This window comes from Cervus elaphus, chromosome 3, assembly GCF_910594005.1.
Source record: "Cervus elaphus chromosome 3, mCerEla1.1, whole genome shotgun sequence".
NCBI classification, from domain to species: domain Eukaryota; kingdom Metazoa; phylum Chordata; class Mammalia; order Artiodactyla; family Cervidae; genus Cervus; species Cervus elaphus.
Window position 1 is genome coordinate 46296270 of NC_057817.1, and position 23955 is coordinate 46320224.

The following is a 23955-nucleotide window of genomic DNA, read 5'->3' on the forward strand; positions in this document are numbered from 1 at the left end:
ATTCTTGAGCCTTAGCTCCACTCTCTAAAACTTTTGCCAAATATTTTCCATCACTAAATCAGTTGTGTGATGGGCTCCTTTCTAAGGCCAAAATGGAGAAATACAAATAAATATGAAATGCCTAGCTTCAACTGGCAAAAGGATTGACTAACAGATATCTAAACAGGTTCTAAAGAAGCCAGAATAGCTCTGCATGTGCCTATTGAGGCAAAAAGCAGAAATTCTACTTTTCAAATTGATGAACAACATATGACATCAAACCTCTAGATGAGCAGGCTTATAAGCTGCGATTTAAATTATTTTCCTTAACTATAAATAGATTTAAAATGCAATTTAGTATTACTTATAAGCTATTCTTAAACTTGATGATATTCAGCAGATATATTAAAGACCTAATGACCTAATGCTTGGTGAGTTTGATATATAATTGTCACCTCACTCCATGTGTAACTATATGCAGCTATAAGTAATTAGGGTTTAGGCTGTCTGTAATATCTACATCAAAGTGCAGAGTGGAATTAACAATAATGTCGAACATTTACTGAGTACTTACTATATGCCAGATCTTCTATTAAGCCCTTTGCATCAATACCCTATTTAATCCTCACACAACTCTATAAACAATGTACCACTCTTGCGATCTGTTTAAAGAGGAGGAACCTAGACCTTTAAAACTGAAAACAGAACTACCACATGACCCAGCAATCCCACTTCTGGGTATTTATCAAAAATATAAAAAATAAATGAAAACACTAATTCAAAGAGATAAATGTACCCCCAAAGTTCACAGCAGCATTATTTACAATAGTCAAGATATGCAAGCAACCTAAGTGCCCATCAGCAGACAAATGGATTAAGAAGATGTGATATACATAAAATGATGGAATATTACACAGCCATAAAAAAAGAAAGGAAAATTTGCAGTTTATTCCATTAAGTGGAACAGGGAAAGAGACAAAAGACAAACACTGTATGATATCAATTACATGTGGAATCTAAAAAATAAAACTAATGAATATAACAAAAAAGAAACAGACTAGTACACATAGAGAATAGGGGCTCCTAGTGGGGAGAGGGTATGCGGGAGGGGCAAGAGAAGGGTAGGAGATTAAGAGGTACAAAATACTATGACTAAAACAATCTAACAAAGATAGACAGTACAACATAGGGAATACAGCCAATATTTTATGATAATTATAAGTGAAATATAATCTTTAAAAATTGTGAATCAGCATGTTATATACCTGAAACAATTAAAATAATTATCTAAAATTAAGTAATCTTTTAAATTAGAAGATTAGTTAATTAAATATTTAAAATAATCTTTAAAGTGTCTTTTAAAAGGTCATGTAATTTGCTTAAAATTCCAGTGAGTCAAGTGATGGACCAGAATTTGAACCCAAGCCACCTGAATGCCAAATCCTGAGTTCCTGACTCAAGAGACCAGTAGAAATTCAGGTCCCACTTCTCTCTCCTTCCTTCACCTCCCACTTCCTCCAGACCCAAAAGATGTGAAAGTCCAAAGCAGCTCTTCAGAATAATGGATCTGAAATCTGATTCAAACTCAGAAAAGAAAAAGAAGGCAAAGGGGAATAAAGTAAACAGAATAAGTGAGCTTAAACAAAGTCTAGCTATTTGTCACTGGATTAGTCAACACTCCATCCCCCGAAGAGGCGAAACTGGCACAAATTCCGCTTCGACAGCTACACACTTTTGGCTAATCAACTTTGGAGTAACCTACCCAGTACTGATTCCAATCACATCGGATGAGAGGGTTACACGGTAGATATCTTCTTCCAGGCCTGTTACAGGACACTACAAAATGTACAAGACTTCTTTTTAAAAGCAAAAGAACTTTTAAAACAAAACAAATGAGAAGAATAAAAGGGGAGCAATTTGGCTTTTAGATCCTGTATCTAGTAAATCCTGTCAGTTCAAAAACATAGCTCTAATACAGGGAAATCAGTGAATGACACTGTTGGAAAAAAATTGAGCTTACTATAAAGTACAAGGCTTATTTCCTATGGAAAATGCAATAATTTATTTCTTTAGTACAAGCTCTCCAGTAAAGAATGCCCTTGAACTGAATGCCTTGCTGTGACCGGCCGTGCACACTCTATCCAACAGAATATATATGAGCAAAGAGGAAACACGCTGTTGAGAAAAAAAAATACACAATTTCCTTCTATTTCCTTTTCTAAGTAGAACAACTCTTCTTTGGGGAACAAATCAGGGTCTTGTAACAATTCACTACACAATATTTTCCATTCTCACAGCCAGTAAAAATCAGGAACCAGGAAGGGTCGATGAGGATGGCCCAATTATTCCCAGAAAGGCAAGGGCTTTTGTGGTGGGCGCTTCACATGGGCTCCTCATCCAGCCTGAATATCAGGTGCCTGGAATCCAGATCTCCCTCCAATAAGCAAGACTCCGTTGAGAAAATAAAAACATTTAGGTCCTTTAATTATTACATATTTTATTCCAGTGTGGCTGAAACATTGGCTGTGAGAGAATTAGTGGGAAAGAAAGGCATAAAGGGAGGTGGGTATAAACTGCAGGGACTTCAAAGAGCTAGGGAAGGTTGTAATCAGTTCAGTGGCCGTCTGTGGATCCAGAGGGAGTTTCCATGAAGATCAGTGATGTGAGTATACCCTATGCAGGTTAACTGGAAAATACAGGCAAGCCAAAGGTAGAAAAGGTGAAAGGTAGGAAGGCCAGTTAAGAGGCAAGATATGGAACTGAAGAGTCCATCAACAGATGAGTGCCTGAGGAGATGTGGTAGACACAGATGACGACCATTATTCAGCCAGAGAGAGAAAGAAGTCCTGCTATCTGTATGGATGGACCTTGAAGACATTATGCTAAGTGAAGAAAGTCTGATAGTGTTTGTGTGGAATCCAAAAATGCTGAATTTATAGAAGGCAGTAGAATAGTGGTTGCCAGGGGCTGGGAGAAGGTACAGGGGTAATGAGGAAATACTGGTCAAAGGGTGCAAACGTTCAGTAATAAGTTCTGGAGATCTAGCGTTGTGATTGGAGTTCACAGTGCAGTATTATGGGCTTCCCTGGTGGCTCAATGAGAAAGAACCCACCTGCTAATGCAGGAGATGCTGGTTTGATCCCTGGGTTGGGAAGATCCCCTGGAGAAGGAAATGGCAACCCACTCCAGTATTCTTGCCTGGAGAATCCCCATGGACAGAGGAGCCTGGAAAGCTACTGTCCAAGAGGTTGAAAAAGAGTCAGATAAGGCTGAGCGACTAAATAACAACAATGACAATATAGTATTATATTCTTGAAAGTTGCTAAGAGAATAGATCTTAGATGTTCCCATCACAAAAAAAGAAATGGTAATTATGTAAGATGATGGAGGTGTTAACTAATGCCACTGGGGTAATTATTTTGCAAAAGATAAATCAAATTAACATGTTGTATTCCTTAAGCTTACAAAAGGTCAAATGTCAATTGTTGTTCAGTTGCTCATCTTGTCTGACTCTTTGCGACCCCATAAGCTGCAGCACGCCAGGCTTGCTTCCCTGTCCTGTACTATCTGCTGGAGTCTGCTCAAACTCATGTCCATTGAGTCAGTGATGCCATCCGAACATCTCATAATCCTCTGTCGTCCCCTTTTCCTCCTGCCTTCAATCTCTCCCAGCATCAGGGTCTTTTCTAATGAGTTAACTCTTCGCATCAGGTGGCCAAAGCATTGGAGCTTCAGCTTCAGCACCAGTCCTTCCAATAAATATTCAGGGTTGATTTCATTGAGGATTGACTGGTTTGATCTCCTTGCTGTCCAATGGATTCTCAAGAGTCTTTTCCAGCACCACAGTTCAAAAGCATCAATTATATCTAAATAAAGCTGGGTTGGGGCTTTACTTAGATAGAAGCTGTGTGCTGGCTAAACCTCATTGTATTTGCTTACAATGAATTTCATTTCATTTTAGCAACATTAATCTCGTTATTTCAAACAACTTATCTATTTCCTATTTTGTTGCCTGTAAGAAAGTTTATACAGGTTTTTCTTATTGATGAGTTCAATCAGATATATTCCACTGATGCCCTTTTAGTTCTGATGCTTAGAAAATGGCAAACCTATATTCTCCATGCTATAGCCAAGGCATCTTTTTGAAACACAATCTGGTCATTTCACCTCCATGAGCAAAATCATTCAAGCAAATAAATAAAATGTATATGATTTTCTACACCCTTCCTTAACTTGGTGAGCAAAGTTTCCATCCGCCTGTCCAGTCTCATCTCCCACCTGCACCCTTTGATCCCTCCGACCCAGTCACACTGGCTTTTCACCCCTATTGAGTGTATTCCCTCCAGCCACAGGGCCTTTCCAAGCACTACTTCCTCTGTCTAAGGTATATTTCAGCTGGTTAGTCACTACAGATCCCCAAGACCACAGCCAAGGATCACCTCAGAAAAGTGTTTCCTGGTCTCCCTACAGCAATCACATTATGACTGCATCCCCTGAGAGCACCCTTATTGCTCCTTCCCAGCACTGAACACAGATGGCAAAGTTACAGTTGTCTGCATGACTCTTCAACTAATCACAGCTTCCTCCATCAGGGGCAGAGTCTGTTGTTCTTACCATTGCATCCCCTGGAAGAAAGTCAATGAATATTTGTTGAATGGAAGAAAAAATAAAAAATAAAATGGCAGATCTATATTTGATATGTATGCCAAAACCAGCTTACTCAGTAGTGTGCTTACTAGTGTAATGGAATAGCACTTTCTGACGTCTAAGTAAAAAAAGGCTTGGGACTTGTGGGTGGTCCAGTGGTTAAGACTTTGCCTTCCAATACAGGGGGTGTGGGTTCGATCCCTAGATGGGGAGCTAAGATCCCACATGCCTTGTGGTCAAAAAACCAAAACTTAAAACAGAAGCAATATTGCTACAAATTCAGTAAGACTCTAAAAATGGTCCACATTAAAAAAAAAAAAAAAGAAGGTAAAAAGGTAAAAAAGGTAAAAAAAGGCCTTGCTTGCAGCTTTCTCCTCACTGGGGAGAACATGCTCTCTGGAAGGCCAGAGTGCATGTTAGAAGATTGACTACCTACCCTGAGACCACGAAGGTGGAAAGGCTATGTGTATGGATGCTCCAGAGGACATTCTCAGATGCATCCAGACTTTAAGCCAATTCTGCAAAAGCACCAGCCCTGTGAGTGAAGATACTTCCAGATTCTACCCCAAGCATGAAAGGTACCCCCCCACACACACATCTGGAGTCTCTTGAGTCCTCCCAGCTGAAGCCCCAGACATCCTGAATCAGAAACAAGCCTTTCTATTTCTGTTGTGCCCTATCCATGTTCCTGACACAAAGAATCCATGAGGTTTTTTTGTGTTTTTTTTTTTTTCCTTTCTACATTATTAAGTTTTGGGGTGGTTGATGAAACAGTAATAGGTAACTGGAACCATATGTCTAACAAGAGAGGTAATAAACCCACTGGTTATGGAGCCCACACCTGGAATATGATACTAAGTTCTGGGTGACATATTACAAAAGACAAAGAAAACAAGCATACTCAGAGGAGAATAAGAAGAATGTTTCTTTAAGGGGAAGAGCTAAAGGCTTGGAGATATTCAAACCAGAAAAGAGAACAAAGAGTTTATATGTTAATTGCCTTCAACTATCTGAAGAGCTATCACAAGTAAAAGTAACAACAATTACTCTGGATATTTCCCAGGAGGGAGGCCTAGGAACAGTGAATGGAAGTTACAGGGAGTCAGATGGAAGTATTTTCTACTGTCCAGAGCTTTCCAGGAAAGAAGAGGCAGCCTTAAGAGGACGTGAGTTTCCTAACATGAAAAGTAATCAAGCAGAGTCTAGATGATCACCACCTGGTGGGTTGGTTTGGAGAGAATTCATTTCTGGACCAGAAGGTTTTGAATGAAACGCTCTTATTTAAGTTTACCCTGCAACATGGAGATGTTTTTAATCTAAAGATCATCCCCATTTCCTTGTGCTAAGAACTCTAATCCTAATACATGTTGAGCAGAGAGGGAAAAAATACAAGAAGATGAATAAACTGAATGAAAGGCAATACCAAAGTATAAATAGAAAGGGATGCAGAATTCTTGATGGGAGAGGAACGGCGAACTAACAGGAAAATGCAATCCAGCAGAGAAGCAAAGGAACTCTGGAAAAAGATGAAACATGAAGACGGAACCACAGAAGAGAGAATGGGAAGGCTAAAGATCCCATCATAGATGATCCTGGGTAGGGAAGATGCCGTCATTTTTCTTGAGAAATGGTTTTATTCGTTTTGAGACTTCTCTCCTCTGTAACTGGGAAAGACAGACCAGAAGAGCAAGGTAATGTAGCAGTATAAACAATAAGCTCCAAGTGGTAAAATCAGTAAAGCCATCCCATGTGGCTTAGCCAGTAAAGAATCTGCCTGCTAATGCAGGAGACATGATTTCAATCCCTGGGTCAGGGAGAGAGTTGCCATTTAGATGACATCACTCCAAACAAGGGCTTCCCTGGCGGCTCAACAGTAAAGAATAGGCCTGTAACGCAGGAGACCTGGGTTCGATCTAAAATCCCATGAACAGAGAAGCCCGGCGAGTTACAGTCCATGGAGTCGCAAACAGTTGAACACAACTTAGCGATTGAGCACGCACGTTCAGCCATCAGTGATTTTCTGACCTCAAAAAGATACAGGATCTGTGTGCCTATGCAGTCAAGTAAGCTTGCATGGAAGCCATTGTCAGTATGTAAAAATGACCACTAACGGAAGCAAGAAAAACTGGAGATTAAAACCTGGTTTCCTAACAAAGGCAATGTGAAAAGGAAAACACAAACCACCTAGAAAATGAGATATGTCCAAAGCCAAGTCATCCAGGAAATAGTAACAATAAGAAATGAAAAGAAAGAGGTAAAAAGTTATCTCATACACACATTTCATCTGAATTTTATCACCATTTGTAATCAACTTCCAACATTTCATAATACCCTTTAACCTTAGTTACTCAACCCAGGGAACAAGTCGTCTCATTGTTACCGCATTTGAAGGAAGAGTGGAGACTCTTTTCATGTTGATAAGAGGTAGAAAAAGGAGACACTCCCAGGAAAGAAAAGTGTTTTGAGTAAACTCCTAGAGCCTGAGGGTAAGGAATGGTGGTAATTTGTCCCTTGCCTTAACCCTTTCAAAGATTCATCAAACCAGAAGTTAGAAATTAATGTAATTGATAAAATGAAATTTACTGTACAATGCAGGGACCTCAAATCTGGTGCTCTGTGACAACCTAGAGGGGTGGGATGGGTGGGAGGTGGGAGGGAGCTTCAGGAGGGAGGGAACATATATATAGATAAGTTTGATTCAGGTTATGGTAGAAATCAACACAGTATTATAAAGCAATTATCCTCCAATTGAAAATAAATAAATTAACAACAACAACAACAAAAAGAACCCAGAAATTTTTCATTACAAAAAAAGAACACAAATTTTATCTTATTACTCACCCATTTCCTAGGTCTGCCTCTTGGCCGTTTTTCTCCAGTGGCTTCTGCTTTCTGCAAAATGAAAAAGGAAGTCATATCGTTTCCTACCTGACATTTCTTGTAAGTGCTGCAGCAAGGACCCATTCCAAGTAGAATGTTCTGGTTTGCACATGAGTTACTGACATTGTTTTTACAGTCTCAGTCTTCTTGAAGGCTCATCTTCTTCATTTTTCATTCCATGATGCAAAGAGAGATCTAGGCAACCCTCACCCTAATAAGACTCTCCTGGAATGACCTCTGAAATGCATGAAAATGCTTTTAAAAAGCCATTTTGCAGTAGTTCCCTGGTGGTCTAGTGGTTGGGATTCCAGGCTTTCACTGCCTGGGCCTGGGTTCAATCCCTGGTTAAGACAGAAGAAGAGAACAGGAGACCAAGAATAGAACAAGGTAGGGATCCCATAAGCCACATGGTGCAGCCAAAAACAAACAAAAAAGCCATTTTATCCTTTTTTCTGTATGTAATAAAAAAAGGAATTCCCACATATCTATAACTATGTAAAGTAAGATTTTAAAAAGTTTTTTAAATGATTTTCTTTCTATAGCAAAACTAAAATTATGAAAAGTAGCACTATATATTACTGTACAATTTACAAAGTACTTCTACATTACAAAGTACATTGTTAATCAAAAGCAAATCTAAATGTGAGTGAAAATATACGGGCTTCCAAATCAAAGAAACAAATATTAGCACACCTCTACACAGTTCATTTCCTATTCTTTGCCTCAAACAATCACCTGTCTATCAGTTCATCCAAAGCAGAGAAAGCAAAATAAGCTGGCAGAAATCATCAATGTTTATCTCTGAGATAGAAACTAGGGATGCTAAAAATAATAATAAAAAATGTATATTATTAACAATTTCATACTCAACACAGACCTGACATGAATCTATTTCTAACTACCTTGAGAGTTTGTTTCATTGCTTTACTTCACAGAAGAGTTTTCTGGTATCACAGTTATTTCTTCCCTTTTGAGTAAGATTTTAATACTATAAAGTAATTTCTCTGTTCATCACCCCTACTGTAATCCCGAAATTCACCCACACACACCCATCATACACTCCTTCTATAAAAATATGTTTATAATTTTCATTTCCAGAGTAAAAAAAAGTTAGTATATACTCTTCTCTGTATGAGAATCTTCTCAAGGCTCTATAAACACAAAAATAGAGGTAACCTGAGCCAGGATAACTTGTTTTACATTTTACTTCTGTTACCTGAGTTAGCAGACAGTAAGTATTTGGTACAATGATACTGCAATTTTCTATTGTATCATATCTGTCTACACTGTCAGATGACTCTCTCTTCAATCTGCCTGGTAAAAATAGGTGGAGGTAGATGACAGATACAAAGATACACAGGTACACAGGCAAAGTAAGACTTTTACATTATAAGATTTTTCACCAAATCTTCTTGGGCTGGCATCAATCTAACAGGTTCCGTGAATTAACGGAAAATTCATATGATTATAATGTTACTGCATGTTTATCAAGTATTTAAAGTACCCTAGGCGCTGGGCCAAGTCATTCGCATGTGTTACTTTAATCTTTACAGCAGCTGCACAGGCAGCTATTGCTATTTCTCTTCTTTTGCAATGAGCAATTAAGTCTTAAATAGACAAGGTGAATAACCCAGTCTGCACATATAGCTGTTAAATGGCAGCCCTGGGATCTGAACCCAGTTCTGCTGGACTCTAAAGTCCAGACTCCTATTCTCCTAACAATGCTACCTTCCCTTAGTAGTCATGTATTTGCTACTATAAAAAGACATCTTAGTTAACTGAAATTGTCACTGATTCAGCTCCAGCTAAGCACCAGATCTGGGCATTCTGCATCACTGTAGTAGGGGTTACCACTTTGAACGGTTCCACAAAGGAATCACTTCTTGTCAGGGATGGGTAGCCTTGTCTTACCTTCAGTCAGAAGGGCATGAGTTAAGTGCAAACTACAAGTGCCCAGCAAATCATACCTTCTTTCTGAGTGTTGTCTCCGAGAGGGAGGGAGGAACACAGACTCCGCTCTGGAAAGCTAAGACTCAAATCTCTGCCCTGCCATGCTGGCTTTATGACTTTGGGCAGGTCCCTGAAAACCTTAATTTGGGTTCAGGTGTGAAATGGAGATAATGCCTCCAGTGAGAGGAGGTGCTCAATAAACGTTCTTTCACTCCTAATGTGATGGAACTCTTAAAGGGAAAGTTTCCCTTCAAGTTAGTCCAATCTCACAGAAGGTTCAGTCAATGCAAATATTCCATTACACCCATCTGTCACCTTAAGAATGAAGCTTTTAAGAAACCCTCTGGTTGGTACATTGTGAGTTATAGGAGCACAAAATTCCCTAATACAGAAGCAGTGTCTGATTTAATCTTTAGGAGCCACTGTAAGATTGCACAGTTTACTCAGTAGTAAATTATACAAACATGGAAGATAGAAATCCTTTTTAATGGGCCTGGGGATGGTAGGTGGGGTTGAGAGCAGGAGTCTGCTTGAGATCTTAAAGGCTAATGGTGCTTCTATGCTAGGCTTTTCTGTATGGTGGTTATGCTCCCAGATCCATGATGTGATCTGGGTGTATCTAAAATCTGTTGAAGAGGGTTGTTTTCTAAAAGGGTTTCACTACATTTCAGAGTTAGAGAAAGCAAATCTCTCATAGAGCGAGAAAGCCGAGCAGAGGAGAAGACTTTAAACCGAGCTTCCCATTTACAAAAAGTCTCTTCAAAAATAAAATTTGCACCATTAACTGAAGGGCAAAGTATCCTGATTATCACTTGGACTTGTTAAAAGTGAAGTTGCTCCTTGGTCTTGGGGCCAGTATTACATGTAAGCTGAAACCCTCTTCTGAGACGACATCTAGAAGCAGCACATTAGCTGTGCTGTGTGGCGGCGATCTGGGAGGTTTTCATTGTTCCTTAAAACCCACATTATTTAATCATTCTGATCAAACTTCACAAAGCCTGTAAAACCAGTTAGGATTTTCATTTGTAAACCAGCATAGATCCAGGAATTTTACATATTGGAAAACACTGGCTTTAACTTTTTTTTCCGTGTTTAATGCTCTTCAGGATATTATTTTTCAATAGAAAACAAACAAAACATTTCAGAGGCCTGTTTTGTTTTTAATACATCAACATATGCAATACTGTGGAAGTGTATATTTGGTTTTCCTTTGCCAGACTGGAATTTGGTTCCACGCTACAAACCCATGTATAATTCAGACAATAACTTACTCTAAATACTTTACTGCTTATCTCAGGGTGGGTGAGTAGGGAGAGAGGGTGGGGATTGTGCATTTGTAAGAACTGAATTTCAGACTATTATCAGCACCCTTACACTAATATTTGCAACTGTCATATTTTAGAAACATTATTCCCTCCTGACTTGTCTTCATTCATATTTTTGCCCTTTCAAAGAAGTTCAGATTCAGAATTGTAGATGCATGAGGGATGGGAAGAATGTTAAGTAGGAAATGTCATTATGTCTGCCCCTAAGAAATTCTGGTATTCCAGGCTCTTAAATGTATTAGCACTAAAAAATTAATTAAGAAAGGAAACACACCTAGCAAATAGAACTCTGGAACTTGCAAAGAGTGCTTAGCATTAGTGCATAAGATGCGCTCACTACATATTTATTGCATGAAGGAAGGATGGAAAGTAACTCTGGTATTTCTATCACCTGTGTGTCTTCTTTCCCTCTTGCCATCAGAATTCTACAGCTTGGTAGGGCTTTAGAAGACATTTCATCGAGCCCCTTCATTTAACAAATAAAAAAACTTCTGGATGTGCCCTGATCTTCAAAGGCACAGCCTTCTGGTTTACTTGGAGGCCAGAAATTTGTGAGGATGGGCTTCAGTGGGCCCATACTTCCAATCCCTTTTATAAGCTTGTATAGAACTTCCCAGCAAAGGCTTCTCAAAACCTAACTTCCAACCTATGTTTCTGGTTACTGGAGAAAACATAATCTACCTTGTAGCAAATATTTTACAAGATATTTGACAGCACATAATATGGAATGATCATAAGTTTTAGAATTAGATTTGAACTCAAATCCAGATGCTCCCATTTATGACAGCTGAACATCAGACATATCACAGTTTACATCTCTGAATCAGTTTTCTCATTTGTGAAATGAAGACCACAGTGCCTACATCAGAAGATTAACAGAGCTGAGGTATAGGTAAGGTAAGGCTGATAAAAGTTAAAGCACCAGGCAGAAAAGTACCAGTTGCTCAGTCATGTCCAACTCTGCGACCCTGTGGACTGTAGCTGCCAGGCTCCTCTATCCATGGGATTCTCCAGGCAAGAATACTAGAGTGGGTGAACCAATGTAATTTCTTAATTCCCTCCATATTTTAAAATGTTACTCTTAAAAAGAATACCTCCCTGGGACTTCCCTGGGGGTCCAGTTTTAAGACTCCGTGCTGCAACTGCAGGGGGCACAGGTTCGATTTTTGGTGAGGAACTAAGATCAAGATCTCACACACCCAAATGAAAGGCCAAAAAGTAGAAAACAACAACAAAAAACCACCCTCCCAATTCTGTAAGTTTCCAAAGTAATGTGTGATTTTCTGAGCATTGTCTTACTTATATGGGGCAGCTATTACTAACCCCCTAACTGGGCGATTAAGCAATCTATCCATGTGTTTATAAGTGGTGGAATTGAGACCCCCATCTGCTTTCAAGGCAATAAAAGGTCTGTTCTTCTGGGAGACAGTCCCATATAAAGCAGCCAAGGGGAAATGTAGGGTTTTCCTGGTGGCTCAGACGGTAAAGAATCTGCAATGCAGGAGGACCCAGGTTTGATCCCTGGGGGAAATTAAATAAAAAAAAACAACCACCAAACTTCCAGAGTGGAAATCAAATGAGTAGTTAAGACTAAAATATTTCCGAGTTTCCTATAAAGACATAGGCAAAAGCTGAGACTGGGAACCAAGTGCATTATCTACTTCTGACTTCTGGGTCAAATTTATTTATTTTTTTTTTTTGGGTCAAATTTAGATCGCTATTAATCTTTTTGTTATTCTAAATGCTCAGAGCATACTGTGATAATGCATGGAAGTCAGAATGCCCCATTCAGTCAGCGAGTCTATACACAAACACACAAAACAGCTAGAAAAACTATCAGCTTAGTAGTACCCTGCTTTGTTTTCATGTATTTTTACATATATATGTATATATGACTAAGACCCACAGACTTAAGAGCAAATGGAACCACCTAAAAAAGTATAGAAAGTCACATTTATTTCTTTGAGTGGTTCTAGTGTAATCAATGTGCTGTGGTCATCAAAATCCACTGGACTAACTGTCACACTAAATGATAAATAATTCTCACTTAACCTTTATGCTAATCTTGTTCGATGAGTTTCCAAACTGTACGTGCAACCATTTTTAGCCTTAAAAAAAATTACAATCTTTCCATCAGTACATATTTTCGAAGAGGAAATAAAAGTGAATTCTATCATCCATTGTAGTTCATGCTCATTTTCCCCAAGGAAGTCCTTGTTGTCAACTCCCATGTCATTATTTACACATGCCTGTCTTCACTCACACAAATACAAAACTAAAGCCAAGGCCAAAATGACAGGAAAAGCTATTTTCAAAGTTTAGGATTCTCCTCTTTAAAGGGTTCTTTCTTCCTCTTTTGTAATCAGAGAAATCAATAGCAACTATATAAGAGTTCACAGGGGTGACCTTCCAAGAAAACTGTTCCTTACGTTATCCTGGAGGAAAAAAAATGGCTGTGACTGCTCCTTGCTGAATCAATTAGAAGATGCCATTCAGCAATGTTCAGTAGATTAAAGCAATATAGAATAATAAAGCAGCAGCCTAAAATGGAATCTGTTCTCCATTTACCTTTTTCTCCTGGTTGGCAGAACAAAAACTCAGAGCTGAAAATTTCAGAATTAAGGATAGTAAAATTCATTGTTCCACCCTTGTGCCAAGCTATATGGCTCCCAGGTGAGTTCTGGAAACTGCAGAAAGTCAGGTAACAAGATAAGATAGGTCTGAATGATTTAACTAACATAAAATGCTCTTCAGCACCCTTCTAGTCTTTAAAAAGAACTGAAAAGGAAACAGAATACCAATCTGGAGTGTTCTCTTGAGCAAAATGATCTGTTGAGACCTTGAGATAAAAATGAGCCAGAGCTGGAGGTCAGTCAAAGTAATGAGAGGCTTTCGATGAAAAAGTTCAAAATGATAACTGCCAAAGAAAGAGATTTCTGGGTCCCCTAAAGTAAAGTGACTTCAGAAAATAACTCAAATGCATTTGAGTCTTCCATATTTGGATCATAATCTACGATGATTCAAAGGCATCATGAAAGAGAATTTACTGATACATCAAGGTTCCGTCCTCTCTGGCAAAGTGAAGTGAAAAAAAGGAGTCAACTGTTTAGGTAAAACAGCCTAAAATACCAAGATAATGGAGACCACAACTGGGCTTTATGTAATTCCACCTGACTGGACTCATCTGTATCCTTGAGCCCTGAGTCCTAGTGGAAACTGCTTGCCTATAAAAACACAGAGGAATTCAAACTAAATCATATCAGAAACAAACATAGAAGCTATAGGCTGGAATTGTATGACAACTTCCAATACCATCTTTCCCTGACTTACCTATAATGATACTTTTGGTTCCTTCTTCAGTTGGACTTACTATATCCTGCAAAAAAATCATGCCCTCACTCAGCATCTATGCTTGAACATTTGTCAAGCATAGATGAGGAAACCTCATTCTTTCCTCCTAAACTATCTGCGCATAGTCTTACTAATCATTTGTGAAAAATCAATCACTTTTCGAGGAAGGAACATAATTAGAAAAGGAACAATTTCTTTATTTCTTTAGAGTATCCAATTCATATCAGGTTTTCTTTGTATAGGCAAATGGAAAATATAAATCAAGTGTTTGTCTGAGTACATTATTTGAAGTACACTTTACCTAGACCCTATTTTCATTTTGTGATTTTTTCTCTTCACTACACCTAAGGAAGTTCAGGAATGTCTATGATATGAAGGAAGGCTATCTCACACCTGAGATCTATTTTATGTGCAGTTCTTTCAATTAAATTTAATTCAATCTCAGAAATTTTTTTTTCCCAAAGGTACCTGAAAGACAATTGGCTTGAGACTTACAGATGACTTTGACTTCTAAGAAACCCCCCCAGTGTTCTTTTATGATTAAAAAGCCACAATAAAAACCCTAAAGTCAAGGAGATCATATCGTTCTACTTTCCAAACATGAGAAATATGAAAATACAAAGTATTTTCATCCAGCACTAACAGAAGAGGAAAACAAAATAAAACAAAAAGGAAATTAAGAGGCAACTGGTCACAGCTATATCTCAAACTAACACATAAATACAAGGCTCGAGACACACACACATGCATACTCACATGAATAAATTATTTATTCAGGAAAACATTAACTTCTGATCTTTTATTAAGACAACAATATGACTCTGGTTCAGGGATGAATTTTGAGCACTCAAACTGGTACTCTTGGGAATAACTAGAATTTCTACATAATGGTTATCCATGAGAACTTGTCATAATGGACTAGAAGCAAAGTCAAGAATAGTTACATTCTCTTCCAAAAGTTCCAAGCATAACAAATTGTGTTTTCATGATTGTTTGTTTTTTGTATTACACAAATCAATTTTATATTGAATATGGCCCAAAATTAAAGTGATAGCTAATTGAGTAGTCCTCCACTTGGTCTTGCAACTTTCCGCATGCATTGTCAAGTTTCACATTGCTAATTTTCCAACAAGCAGTTTTGTTTTCAAATGCCCCAAGGCCAGTTACTGAGTCCAAACACAAACTTTATAAGTAAAGAAATTTCGAGCAGCAAGAAAATTTAAACATACAGCATCATCAGGATCCCAGGGTACACTGCATCTTCTCTAATTTTAGAGCTCTGTTCTTATATACTTACCAGTTTTTGTTATATATTTTCCCTTATGATGAGCCTTGGTTTGCAGGAGAATTCCCAATTTGTTAATCACAGAAGACTTCTCATCCCTACCCTGGTCAGTCTAGCAGGGTATGTTTATCTTACATGATATGAACAATGTAACTTTTAAAAAAAAAAATTGCTTTTCAAAGTCCTAACAAAAATACGTTTTGTTAGAATACAATATATGTTTGACAAAAAATATGTTAGATAATCATGTTTATATAAGGTAAAAGCAAACTCAATAAATACTGATCTGAAACTGAAAATACCTTAAGTTTACTCATGCCATGAATAATTCATCAATGTCATTCATTATTTTGTGAAGTATTATCTTTTCCAAATGAAGCGTAATTTATAAAACTGAAGAACTATAACAGTCATGTTCTGAGCGAAAATATTTATTCAGTTTTATTAGAAAAGGAACTTTTATAACAGAAGTGTGTGAAATAATTTTGTCTGGAAGAATGAAAGATTTCAGAGAAAACTTTCCTTGGGAAAAAGAAAGCCTACTTCTGGTTTGGAAGTTGTAATGTTATATGCATACACATGAAGAATTATCAGAAAGATGAGTAGCCTAAGGGTCATTTATAAACACCTATCACCAAAGTAACTAAAAATAAGTTACACCTTACTTGGGAAGAGACCAACTTTCTGTTATTTTGCTTTAGGTGGTAAATTAGGCACAAGTCTCAGTTTTCCTTTTGTCAATACAAGATTTTGTTAGTCAGTGGCAAACTTTTCAAAATGAAGAAAAGTGATAGAAGCATATCTTTACTCATTCAGAAAATGTAATACAGTAAAATCTGAGAGATAATTTTCCTTTTTTTGTATTAAATTTTAAATAATTTATTTATGATGAGATTTACAGATTTTTTTCCTGGCAAATGTTATAGTGATGCATTTTTCAGGGCAATTACATCATAGTTTAAATGTCTGTCAACTAGCTACCAAGATATTCCTTTGCCATTCCATTAGAGTCAAATTAAGATAAAACTAACTTCTGCAACAACAACAAAAAAACTTCTTTGGTAAATTAGCCCTTTTTATTTAATTTAATAAAGCAGGTAAAAAAAAAAACCAAAGTATCCATGTTAGTAATACCAGATTACATATTGTCACTTTTAAATGACAAGATAATTTAGAACTACTTCAAAGTGTATTGATTAAATGTGATTAAATCTTCACTCTGAGAAGCAATTATATATAAGTATATTAGAAATCTGCTCTTTCAACTCTGTTCAAGACTTAAAACAGACAAGAACTCACAGTTGCTCCCTAAATAACTTTATATGTATCCCTGGTTGCTATGGTAGTTTACAACACTGAAAACTATCAAATATAATATGGTTAGTGCTCACAGTCATAGAGAAAACCACACAAAACATTAATTTCCCAAAGATGAGCATATAGTTATTAACAAATAATGTACATGGTAGACTCAAATCTACTGTAAAGACACATCAAAATTGACTTCTGAATTTTGAACCTTTGTTTTTAATGAGTATACAAACCTACAAATAAAATACAGAACTGTTTTTCTGATTTATTTGTAAAGCTTAAAAATTTATGATTTTTGTCTTCACCTTCCCTTCCCTGTGTATGCACTGATCCTGAGATATTTCTTCTTTGCGAGTTCAAATACCACCAAACATGAAGTTTTTAAACTGCAATTTAAAATTTATAAAGGAAAACACTGGAAGTTACACTTGGTTGGGTTCTATTCTGCCCCAAAATGTACAATAAATGAGTCAAACATTTGTTTTAAAAATTTCTCATTGTCCTATTCAGAACATTTCTGTATCACCTGAGATGGAAAGGCTTTTGAGAGACGATGATATATTATATTGCAGGTTGATGGCAAACAAGCAAAATACTTTATCAGCACATTTAAAGCTGTAAAATTCGTGAATTTTCCCCCCAGAATCCTATAATTGAATTTACTTCTAATTATCATCTATTTGGCAAAGTCCTTGACTTTAAGAGTGGGATTTGGTTTTCCAGTAATCATGTAAATAAGCACAAAGTAAATTAATCTTTATTATTTTTTAAGGAAATTGCAAAAACTTCACCGCCAAACAAAATCTATACTTTTTTTTTTTTTTTAACTATTTCACAACTGGTGCAAATCTTTTTTTTTTTGGGTGCAAAATCTTATTTGTTTGTTCTCCACTCCCCTACCTCCCCCTCCCATCTCCGTTTTAAGTTTCTTATTATTTGGTGATTGTTTAAAAACAACCCCAAGCAGCTTCATGAACTTTTTATGCTAAGTATATGCTTGGAAATATCACCAATAGTAAATGTAGGAAATGAGTCTTGGGTTACCCACTTGGGAGAAATCCTTAGGTGTGGATCTAGAATGGGAAAATTACAGGGAGGTTCCTGTGGGCGTTGAGAAAGTTGGGAGGACTTAAGAAATCTCACCTTTTGAGCTGCTTTGGAGGGACTCTTGTTTTTGCTGCCTTTGGGTCTTCCCCTTGGTCTCTTAGGAGAGGGCTCACCGGTTGGCTCCTAGTTTCGAGGGAAAAAAAAAATGCTTTTGTGGCAAGAATGTCTGAAAGAAATTGACCCTGACTCTATAGATATATTTTCTGCCTGTGCTGCTCAACAGAACTGTTGGAACACATTCAGTTCAAGCACAAATGGATGATGCTGGTACAGAGTTTACAGAAAGGGGAAATAACTATACTTTTAATCCAGGGATTAAAAGAGGAAATTCTACTTTGCATATGAAAACTAGATTCTATTTCAACCAGAGAAAGGTAACAAAGACTGACAAGGTTGCATGTTCCAGAAAGTTATACATCCTTAAAGTGCAAAATATGCAAGGCTGTGTATTTGGCAACTCAGAGAAATAATAAGCATTTTACACAAATACTACTCTCCACTGTACTACCATTTTAAACAACAGAAATATGAAGCTAACATCATAAATATTTCAACAATCTCCCATATTGAAAAGGTGGCTTTTGATCATTCTGTATATCTGCATTGTAAGTCAATGATGACTCAATCAACACATTGAGTGAAATATTGGAGCAATTATCCAACTTCTTCAACTTAAAATAACTCCATTCCTCCTAAAATTTCCAAATAATTAGGGTAACTCCGTTGTGGAAGGCTTTGCTAGAATTATCTAGATAATTGCTTCAATTCTTCACTTCCCTTTGGAGATGCAGGCATGGTCTCCAGTCTACATTTAAATATCTTTTGATAAAAATGAGCATTTTTTTCAAAAATTTCTTTTGGGAAAACCCTTCTGGGAGTGGACCGAAGGAAACTAAAAGGGGTGGGGGGGGGGGGTGGTAGTGAGGAGGAATGCAAGTGTCTGGGAAGGAGAAATTGAAACTATCAATAGGTTTAGCAAAACTTTAAATGGCTTCTATGCCAAGTAGTAAATACTCAAGTGGTTAAGAGAATGCGATGATTAATATTCCAGATCCTAAATATTTATCCAGTGAATCATCAATTTACATTTCATTCAGATTCGGTGATTAAATGAGACGAATTAGCTTAAAATGCATTAAAGTCTTCAATGAAAATTCGCATCCTATTTAGACAATCTGGGAAAGGTTTCCTGCAAGCTTCTGTGGGACCACTAGCGCCAGTGGGCACATCCGGAGAAACATCGGAGACACATTTTTCTTTCTTTGTGAACTCCGCCTTAAACTCAAAGGTAAAACCTTCAATCACCTCCAGACCCCGCTGCAATTTTACTTGGATTATTTTTCGGAGGTGGGGGGCAATTAGAGTTTGAGAAAGCTGGGTGGCGGGTGGGAAACAAGGGCGGGGGGAAGGGCAGTGAATTCCTGGGAGGTGTAAAATAGGATCCTAACGCGGTGTAAAGTGTCGCTCGGGCAGAGCGGGAAAACTCTGGGGCCTCTAGATTGGCTTGTTTCCTTTGATGATTTCAAAAAGGTACAACAGCTTTTCTAAAACGCACTGGCAAGCAAACATGGTTCGGTTTCCCCACCTTGCTCTAGGTAGCTTTGGGACTCTAGGATTATTTTCTACCCGGCCTGTTTGCCCTGAAAGAAGCGCTTTAAAGCTAAAGAACGTAGAAGTAGTTTTAAAGCCCGCGGAAGCGGAGTTTAAATGTTCTCAATAGACAAGTCCCGCTCGAGCCCTACCCGCGAAAGCTTGGAAATTGCCGCGAACAAAACCCCTCCGCCCTAGGCGCTGCGCGCAACTCTGCAAGCGCCGGCTGCACGCTTAATTGGTTGCATCCGCAGACAAAACCCTCCACTCGGCGGGGTCCCGGGCGCCCCTCGATCGTCCGCTCCCAGCCCCCAGCCACTAATTCTGCAGGGGTACATTTAATGTCTGCAGCGCTGAGGCGCGGGATCCGGAGGCAAAAGGGGGACTGGGCGCCTGGCGAGGAAGTGACCCTAGCTACCGTGCACCCTCTTGGACACTACTTTCCACTGCGCCCTTAGCCAAACAGTTAATCCCGTCCCGCGGAGACGCAGGATCTCCTGCAGCCCCTTTCCTGGGACACCTCAGCAGCGGCGGCCGCAGATCGGACGCCGCGCCGCATTTAAAGAGCCCGAACAGAACCGGGCGGGCCCACGAGTTCTTTGTCGGGAGGGCGCGAGTCTCAGGCCACCGAGAACTTGGCGAGGGCGCCAAGGGGGCGGCTGCGGCGCGCCAGTTCCCGGCCGGCGAGCAGTCCGGGTTGGCGGGAGAAAGAGCCTCCGGCCCCCAAGACTTCAGTCCCTCCAACCCTGACCCGCCAGAGGACCCCTGTCTCCTGGGCCACTGTAAAGCGAGTAGGAAAGTGCTTGGCGAGTCCCGGTTTGTCGGACCCGGCCGTTTCCCGTCACCAGGAGACAACGCGCCACTCGGGCCCGGCACAATAGCGAAAGTCCGAGGACGCTTCGCCCGACCCCACCTCCTGCCCGCAACCCGGCCGCCCGCCGCGGCTCCCACCTCCCGGCCCGGAGGGGAGCGGGGCTCAGCCGCGCACTCGCGCCGCGGACGCCGCAGCCCGCCCCCGCGGCGGCGTGCGGCGGCCGCGGCGCCGGGACTCCCGCGCTAGGGTGGCCGCGCGTCGCGGGGCCCGCGCGGAGGTAGCGGAGGTGGGCTGCTGCCCGCACCCCGCCCGCGTACTGACTTGCTGCTGCTTCCTGGGTCGGCCGCGTCCTCTCTTCTGAGGCGCCGGGGCGGCAGGTTGTCCCTGGGCTGAAGTGGACGGCTGCCCGGCGCCTTCACCGCGTGCGCTCATCCTGCCTCCCGCCGCCGCTACCGCTGCCGCTCCTACCGCCGCTGCAGCCGCTTCGCCTCTGCCGCCCCGAATCAGCCCGGCACCTTTCGGGAGATGGCGAGGTAGGGCTGGAGAGTGAGGCGGGGTGGGCGAGAGCTGGCGTGCGGCGAGGGTTGCTGCTGCTTAGGCTGCCGCCGCTGCCACCATCAACACCGGACGTCCAGCGGCTGCCAAAAAGAGAGAAGAGGGGAGGAGGAGGGAAGGAGGCGCTGCTGGTGGCGGCGGCAGCGGTGGGTGGGTGCCGGAGGTGGAGGTGGCGGCGGAGGTGGAGGTAGTGAGAGGAGGAGGAAAGCGAAGGAGAAGGAAAAGAGGAGTTGAAGTCGGGAGGCTCCCCTCTCCGTTTGGGATCAGAAGTTGCGGTCACCGGGAGCACTTCGGAAGCGGCTTGGAAAGGGAAGAGACTTGGAGTGAATTGTGTCCCTTGAAATGTTAGGCGGGGAAAGAATTCCTCCTCCTCTTCCCCCCCGCTCCGCGCTCGCAGAGCAAGAAAGAGAAAGAGAGAGAAAACAAATAGTGCCTTGGGCAGTCGGAAAGCGAAGGGAGGATGGGGCGATTCTGCGGGGATCCGGTCGGGCACTGGGCGCAGGCAGGGCACGGAGCGGTGGGTGGCACCGTTCCTTCTCGGGTGGCGGGAGCGGGCGGCAGCGGCACCGGAGAGTCGGAGGGGGACGGGCTGATTGCTCCTGCGTCCTGCACCAAGCGCGCGCTGCCCAGGCTGGAAGTTTTCTGAGTTTCTACCCCAGGATTCGAGCGGGTTGAGTGTGTGTGTGCTTGGGGAGGGGGCGGCGAGATGGGGGGAGTGCCCACCTCTAACCGTGGGCGGATGAAGGGGAGGGGGCTGCGCTGGAGGAAAAGTATGAGGAGGAGGGAGGCCAGGCAGACCGCCGAGCCAAGGCGCCTGGCCGCGGGCCAGAGGCAGTGTTCGAAATACAACTGCCTCCGCGGCGGCGGCGCCCGGGTGCCACCCGGAGCCCCGCTCACGGCGGGGTTAAAGGGACAGGCCGGGAATCCCGGGCCGGCTCGCCGCTGGCCTAGCCCCGCCCGCCGCCCGAGGTCGTTCCTGGGCGGCTGTCCTAGAAAGGCGCGGGAATGTGGCTGCCCCGGAGCCGCGTTTAGGGGCTTGGCCTTTACCTGCACCTCCACGATGCGGAGCCAGCACTCGGCAGGAAGCGTCTGGCTGCACGCGCGCGGAGTTCTAGTTTCCTGGGAGTGGGGATCAAATGAAGGGGAGTAGGAACAGGCCCCCGCAGCCCTGCTCTGCGTCGGAATGCCCTCCTCGCAGATTGCACGACCCATCCGGAACGCGCGCGCGCGTACACACACATACACACACACACACACTTGCTCGCAGATCCACACATGTGCACTTAGATACACGTGCACACTCCCACAGACACATGCAGACATAAATACATGTAAACAAACGCGCGCACTTATATGCACACATGCACGCAGAAACACATGCACTTTCGCACACATGCACACTTGCAAACAATGTGCACATAGGCACACTAGCGCACCAGCCTCCACTGAGCGTTTTTCTCCGGGAAGGGCTAAAGGCGAGCGAAACCTCCCTTCGACTGGCTCTATGCATCCGGCTTCCAGCGCTCTCGGGGTAGAGGAGTTCCCTAACGAGGGGACCTCATGCTTCCTAACTCCACAATTGCGCCAACTGTCCAACTCTCCCTTCAGTTTACCTCGATTTAACCTTCTCCCTAGGAACTCCCTTTCTGCCAAGTCCTAATTTTATAGCCTGGGCTGTTTCTGAGTTATGTGAACACCATAATGACCCCAGTCCGTTTTGAAAAAGGTGGAGTACATTTTAAAATGTACCTCTTTTCATCCTTGAATAACAAAAAACTCTGAAAAAATTAGGTTCAGATTTTCACACATCACACCCCAAATTATTTTGGGCCAATTCCAAAATAAAAACTTTTACTCGAGGAAGATTTTTTTTCTTTCCCCAAAATACAGACCACCGTGGAATTAAAAAACGCCTACTTTACAGCCCTAAGTAGGGAGTTAGGTACCGCCGGGTTCCTCTGTGCCTGCGGACGAGGCGCGTGTAAATGTCTGCTTCTGGCGCGGCGGCGCTGATTGGTCCGCGTTGCCATTTTAAATCCATTTCCAGCTGCCTTTTGCAGAGCTGGGACACTTAGCTGCATATTGAGTGCCCTGCAGAAACCCAGGGTTTCTCCTGAGTCTGGGAACGCTTAACTGTGATGGAGAAGGAGAGCCCCCATCTCTCCGGATGGAGCCCGGCAGCTGACTGAGGAGGGAGGGGTCTAACAGGAACCTAAGATTTTCTGCCAGGGCTTGGCTGAAAGATGGTATCTTCATCAAAGAGATTGAAACTTCACGTCCTAGCGATTGCAGTGACATTTCCTAACTGCCAAGTTTGCACGTATTTTAATGTGATCACATTCACACAGTGGTGTGCAGTTTACGTACACATACAAAATGGGCTTCTGGGGTTTTTTTGCTTGGACTAGAGATAAAATTCTGAGGATGAATGTAGGAGAAATCACCGAAGATTTCAGCCAGCCAGTTATAAAGTTGGGTACATCATATCCTTGGATTAAAAAAAAAAAAAAAAAGAGCAGGCAAGGAAGGGATTCCAGAATTTTATTTTTGCATTAATTCTTGACTCTAAGAACAGCACTGAAAAAAAAAAGTGGGGGTGAGAACCACTTATTTTTGGACCATTGTCACTTTGCTATCAGACTGTTTGACCCTTTTTGAATTTATAATCAGAAGGATAGGAAACAAATATTGCGTGTAGCAGTTTTATGTATTTTCATTCCTGGAAGCTATACTTAAGACCTTTTTTCCAGTTTCTATATGTTTTCTGTCCTCATTTCTCATTTCTGTCCTCATTAGGATAAATCTGAGATTTTAGGATAAAATCTCTGAGTGTTCTCCCAACTCTAATAGACTTTTTAAATGCATCATATCTTGTTCTCTAATTGTGTCTTGTCTGTAAATTGGAAGTAAATATCATGGGGAGAGGTACTGTTTCTAACACCTGTTTTTTGCACAACTTGTGTATAGGTAGTATTTAGTTCATAATAGACTTTTGTTCATAATAAACATACTCATTTACTATTTTACAAATGTACCACAGGATGAGAAAAGTATTACATATATTAAAATATCTTCAAAATTATTCAGAATGATCAAAATTATTCTGATTAAAAGAAAATGCATCTGTGATGAAGGTATTGAAGTTCTCACATTGTACTTTA

General features: G+C 41.0%; 1 protein-coding gene across 1 annotated transcript in view; it reads right to left on the bottom strand.

Moving 5' to 3' along the window:
- The window catches only part of HMGA2 (high mobility group AT-hook 2), a 144091-nt gene extending 122630 nt beyond the window's left edge, over nt 1-21461 (bottom strand). The window contains exons 1-3 of the mRNA XM_043887943.1: nt 20561-21461; nt 17872-17958; nt 7468-7518 (exon numbers count right to left, since the gene is read on the bottom strand). Of these exons, the coding sequence (XP_043743878.1) occupies nt 7468-7518; nt 17872-17958; nt 20561-20671 (249 nt within the window). The 5' untranslated portion in view covers nt 20672-21461. The remainder of the gene's footprint in view (nt 1-7467; nt 7519-17871; nt 17959-20560) is intronic.
- Between the last annotated feature and the right edge of the window lie 2494 nt (nt 21462-23955).